At 33.9% G+C, this 5,178-nt stretch overlaps 1 protein-coding gene across 1 annotated transcript; it reads right to left on the bottom strand.

The window, feature by feature from the left end:
* Positions 1–3,266, bottom strand: LOC112518165 (transcription factor bHLH130-like). The gene is made up of 6 exons (XM_025125767.1): positions 2,596–3,266; positions 1,794–2,074; positions 1,340–1,513; positions 1,128–1,193; positions 964–1,032; positions 1–522 (listed from the first exon to the last, which is right to left on the bottom strand). Exons 1-6 carry the CDS (start codon positions 2,948–2,950, stop codon positions 472–474), a joined length of 996 nt encoding a protein of 331 aa, XP_024981535.1. The 5' UTR covers positions 2,951–3,266; the 3' UTR covers positions 1–471.
* Positions 3,267–5,178: the final 1,912 nt, after the last annotated feature.

The following is a 5,178-nucleotide window of genomic DNA, read 5'->3' as shown; positions in this document are numbered from 1 at the left end:
GGATGAAAAACATAATTTACTCAAAAATCAATGCTATTACATATACTGTACAACCGATTGTAAGTTTTTATTATTTCTAACTTAGACTTGGGATCACATAAGATCAACCTGTTTTCATGAGAATCGTGAGATCACTTTTTTACACTTGAAATTTCACAGTAAATGACTGTGAAGGTAACCTTCACGGTGTTTTTGTTGTGAAGGTTCAAATTCTTTTTACCATCACAATGTTTTGTTCTGAAGTTTCTGAGTGTAAAAATATGGTCACATGGGTCTCACGAAAACAGGTTTGTCTCACGTGAACCCAACCCTTCTAACGTATATCTTATAATTTTATGTCTTGAACCAGACGTAACAGCTAATAGATGCTTACGTTCTTTCGGATGATAAACCATACAAAAGCAAATATACGACCAACATAAAAACGTTCTTTTCTTGATACCAAACAAGTCGATCTCGATGCATTCAGCTCTAACCCGACTTCACGGAGCATCGACAGTTTGCACGACAATCCTTCAACGTCTGCAAAATCAACGGAAAAGTGAATATTGAACGATAACAAAAAGGGTATAACGCTAGCCGAGTGAAGAGGGATTCAAAACGAAACCCCCTACTATATTCACATTCGCACGTTAACATCAACACCGCTCTTTTACATTTTCAATGCACGAATGACCCTATTTTGACCCAATGAAACATGGTCAGATACCAAAAAGGTCATTGGTCCAAAGGTATTCAATTTATTGATAGGGCCCAACATTGACCTCTTGTCAGGAGGGTCCTACCAATAATTCAGATACCATTGGACTAATGACCTTTTGGTATCTGGCCATGAAGGTCAAAGGTTCAAATCTCAGCAAATGTGAGAAGTTTTCCGTGAGTATTAGTCGTATTTATACAATATATACTTCAGAAAAAAAGACGCACGGCCAGATAAGTCGACAAAGGTTGTTCCTTTGATACCTTGTACTGTTCTTGAAGATCTTTGATGTAATCAACAGCTAAATCCAACATGTCTGATGTGTTTGTTTGCTACGCGATAACAGAAACAACATTTAGATTCGAGTTTCCAAAAGTTATCAAGATTCAAAGGGTAGCGTAGATACACATATCGAAAAAGTCAATACCTTGTCCATGTGCGGGACTAGTTCTTGTAGTTTCCTCATTCTTTCACTTATTCGTGTTCTTCGAACCTAAAGAAATCATAGCGATCATGATCTAACGGGATGATGATTGATAAAAGGAACTATCTACGTGCGAATCAAACATAGCCCAAAGTTCTCGAGTATGAATGTTCTTTTGACCGAAAAGCAAAAAACTAGAGATCTAGTAAAATTACCCTCTCGGCAATGCTTCTTGGATGCGTGGCACATCCTCGTTTTGCACGAATCTTGCACGGAACGGAATCTTGAAAATGCAGCAGCTTTTCAACAGCAGCGATTTCTCCCGAGGTTTTGGGCAAACTCAAGTGGTGTGACAACATAGGTGGATGATTGCCCAGATTTTCGCCATTCTATAAATGAGTAAAGATTTAAAGCGGTTTAAGTAAATGTAAATCGGGGGTTGTTTACTAAACACTTACTGCTTTCATCTCGGTCAATGAACACTTATTGCCTCTTATAGGGTAAGTGTTCTGTCAGAGATGATGGCCCTTACCAACAATCTTATTATGGCATTTTGCTGACTAGAAATCTTAACCGTTAAGTGAGGATGGTTACTCTTACAATAAATGCTTACTCACGATCCCTCGAATCATATTATCAGTGATCAAGATGGGTTCGTATAAGCAATACCTGATGATCAAGATCTCTTTTGAGGTCAGTGAAGTTGTCAATGAACTGTGAAGGCTCGTGTTCCCATGAACCGAAAGGGTAATCAGGCGAGTCGTTAAGGACTCCTGGATCAATGGTGTCGGGCTCAACTTCGGAGATCCGTGGCAACATTCCTAAAGAGGTAACCCCAGATGAAGAACTCAGTTGTCTCTTTAATCTGCTGGAAGATGGACTTAGATCACCATTGTTGCCAACATTTCCCAATCTGTAACTTCCAACTGAACCTCTGATTCCACCATAGCCTGCATATTTTTGCTGAAGAACATTCAGTTATTCAAATTCACATCTTTTTCGATTTTGGGTTCTTGATTTCGTAAGCACCCGAAAACCCAGATGAAATGAATGGAAATGTGAAGCATAACTTGAGATAATCATGGATTAAAGCATAAATTTTCAAGGATTTAGACTTTCAAAGGTCAAAATCGATCACGGAGACTTCAATTTGAATCAAGATTCCAAAATCAAGAGCATATTGAAATCATAATTGGAAGGCATACAAATTTTATAAAGGGGATAAACATTCAATTTAGTAATTACACAGATCAAAAGACAAATCCCAAATATAGAACATTTTTTCCCAACAGCTATTACCATAAATGGTAAAAAAATCCCAAACATGACGTCCAACTTGAATACGAATTTAGAATCAAGAAACGGATCAAAGTTCAATCCATTCACATACACAAGAACGATTTCAGAACATACCCAGAAAAATAAATCGAATTAATGGAAGTAAGAAGAGATGAAGAACATTTAACAGTACCATTTGGGTGATTGAGATTAGAGAATAAACCAGCAGGAGAGCTATTTTGTCTCAAAAGACTTGAACCCATTTTAGATTGATGGCCCAAATTATCAGAAGCCATAGCCATGGAAGAGCTCAACCCCCTGTTATATGGCAATTGAGAATTCAACGAGAAACCAGTCATCAAATTAGGTTTAAGATCCACCTCTTCTTGTAGATCTTGAAAACTCTGAGAAATCAAATTGTAGTTCAACCCATCATTTACATCTCTGGTTTTTTCAATATCATTAACGAAACTCTGAAGAACTGAGCTAGGAGCAGACCGAAATCTGAGCAACCCATTATTGTTCTGATTACTCATATCAAAATTCATCAAAAAAACCCACTCTGAAAAGATCGAAAAACAAATAAAAACAAAAAGTCTCAGCGAGTTCCAATTGGGGTGCCGAACCCCCTTCAATATCGAAGACAATATAGAGCTGGAATCAATGGATAATGCTTGAGAATCATCACATCACCATGAGTTCCTTTCACCTTTTGTTTTCTTGAATCATTATCAGAGAATTAAAAACTGCTTGGTTTGTAAGCTTTGTACGTATTTTGAAACTTGTGGGTGAAGGTAGCTATGGATATTTAAAAAATTTAGGGTTTTCTGTGGGGATTCTTGTGAGCAGATCTGATGAGCTTGATTCGTGTGTTCTGTTGCTAAGGAACTAAGCTAAGCAGAAGCTATTAATGATAACGATGACTGGTGGACTATCTTGTAATTTCCTTCAACTTCAGGGGTATTCTTGGAACTTCAGTTACTCCCTACAAACACTCTGAACCTTTTTATTTAAATAGACTTTTTATTACTTGCAAAATTGCAATATACGATTTCATTGCAACGATACCTAAATAAAAAATTAATTTTTTTTTAATCATCTACGATTTTGGTCATTCTGTCTAATGGTTATTTAGAGGTCGTTTATCAAATATTTACCTGATAAATATTTATCAATAAATTTTAACACTATTATTTACTTATCGGATAAGATTTTAGTCTACTAAAGCGACATCGCATGCAATAATTTACCCGGTGAATGCTTATTGTGGTAAGAGTCGTCACCCTCACTTATCGGGTAAGACTATTGGTTCTTGTCTCACTCTTATCACGTAAGATTCTTAGTGGTTGTTTACCAAATTTTTTATTAAGTTCTGTATGAATAAATTTGTCTGTATGGATACATGGGTGTTGTTGTTTACTTTTTTTATCTGAACCAACAATCTGAATAACATAAATAACCGATTTACCCCCCAATATTAATTATTTGAATATCAAAACAAAAAATCATAAATAGGCCGATGATGGGGTATCTCATATGGGAAGGAGGCGGTGCTTTAAATAAGGGGTAGGGGTGTCATTTTTGTGGCTGAATGAGAACAACACACCATTTTTATCTGTACGAATAAGCCGTAAGTAAACAACTCAAATGAACTGTGCAAATAAGTCAAATAAACCAATAAGCTTAATTAAATCGCAAGTAAACAACTTTTTAGTGTTTACCATATTCATCCGATGAAGTAATGTGACTTGACAAACACTTACCCAGGTAAGCGTTTGGTAAACATCCCCTAAGTTTATTTGTTAAGTCTGATTCGATAAAAGGTATTTTAGTCATTTTATTATATTAAAATAAAAAAACATACTATGTTTTTAATTTTAAATTGAAAAAAAAAAGGAAAAACGAAAGGTAGAGTATCTTTTTTTTTTAAATTAAAAATTTAAAAATATAATATATTTTTTTAATGTAATATAAAAATAAAAAAATTGTGAAAATAACTAAAATATGGCTAAAATTAAAAAATGGTTGAAAGTGTTGGGAATTGACAAATGTGAGGACCAAATTCAAGTTTTTGAAGCAAAGTACGATATATATGTTGAAAATTACAAACATTAGGGACCAAAATTGAACTTCACTCTTACTTTAATTTGTCTTAAAATAAATGTTTACTTACAAATATATGTATTTGATTTACAAAAATAATACACATTTATCATGTATTTAAACATGTTTATCAGTTAATTTTATATAGTTCAAACTTAGAATATTAAAAAATTATGCATATACAAAAATAACTTGTAAACTTAACTATAAGAAATTATACATTAATTAACAATACGAAATCTAAGAGTTTTCATGAAGTATAGTTTACTTATAGAAAAGAACTGATTTTAAGCTGCAACTTCTTTTATTTTATTTTCATCAAGAATATTTTAAATATTTTCAAGATACTGTTTATTTTGATTAATTCAAAGTGTTCATGATAAAGACGCAAAGTCATGATATTCCCATCACTAGTTGTGTCATTCCCTTGACCTAGATTCATTGGCATTCGTCGACGTAACTCACCTCACTCGTATATGTTAAAATGAATCACCTAGTCTTCGGTTTCTTAAATATAAAATTTCATGTACTAAATAAATTAGAGATGTATGTTGGGCTACTGAATGATGAAAATTTGGTAAAAACGACCTAAATTGTCAGAGTACGTTCTTATTTTTAAGTATTAATATCACTATCTTCATTATGGTAAGGGTAATTATGTAATTTTCATCTT

This window comes from Cynara cardunculus (genome assembly GCF_001531365.2).
Source record: "Cynara cardunculus var. scolymus isolate 2C chromosome LG 9, CcrdV1, whole genome shotgun sequence".
NCBI lineage: Eukaryota > Viridiplantae > Streptophyta > Magnoliopsida > Asterales > Asteraceae > Cynara > Cynara cardunculus.
Note: the sequence above shows the minus strand (reverse complement) of the source record. Positions and strands in the feature narration are given on the sequence as shown.

What these genes read in the sequence shown, in the direction of transcription:
- LOC112518165 (XM_025125767.1), bottom strand. Translation starts at nt 2,950, where the DNA reads ATGAATTTTGATATGAGTAATCAGAACAATAATGGGTTGCTCAGATTT. An exon ending in TAATCTCAATCACCCAAATG is followed by an intron (nt 2,075 to 2,595) that starts GTACTGTTAAAT and finishes AAAAATATGCAG; the next exon opens with GCTATGGTGGAATCAGAGGT. An exon ending in TAGTCCCGCACATGGACAAG is followed by an intron (nt 1,033 to 1,127) that starts GTATTGACTTTT and finishes GTTATCGCGTAG; the next exon opens with CAAACAAACACATCAGACAT.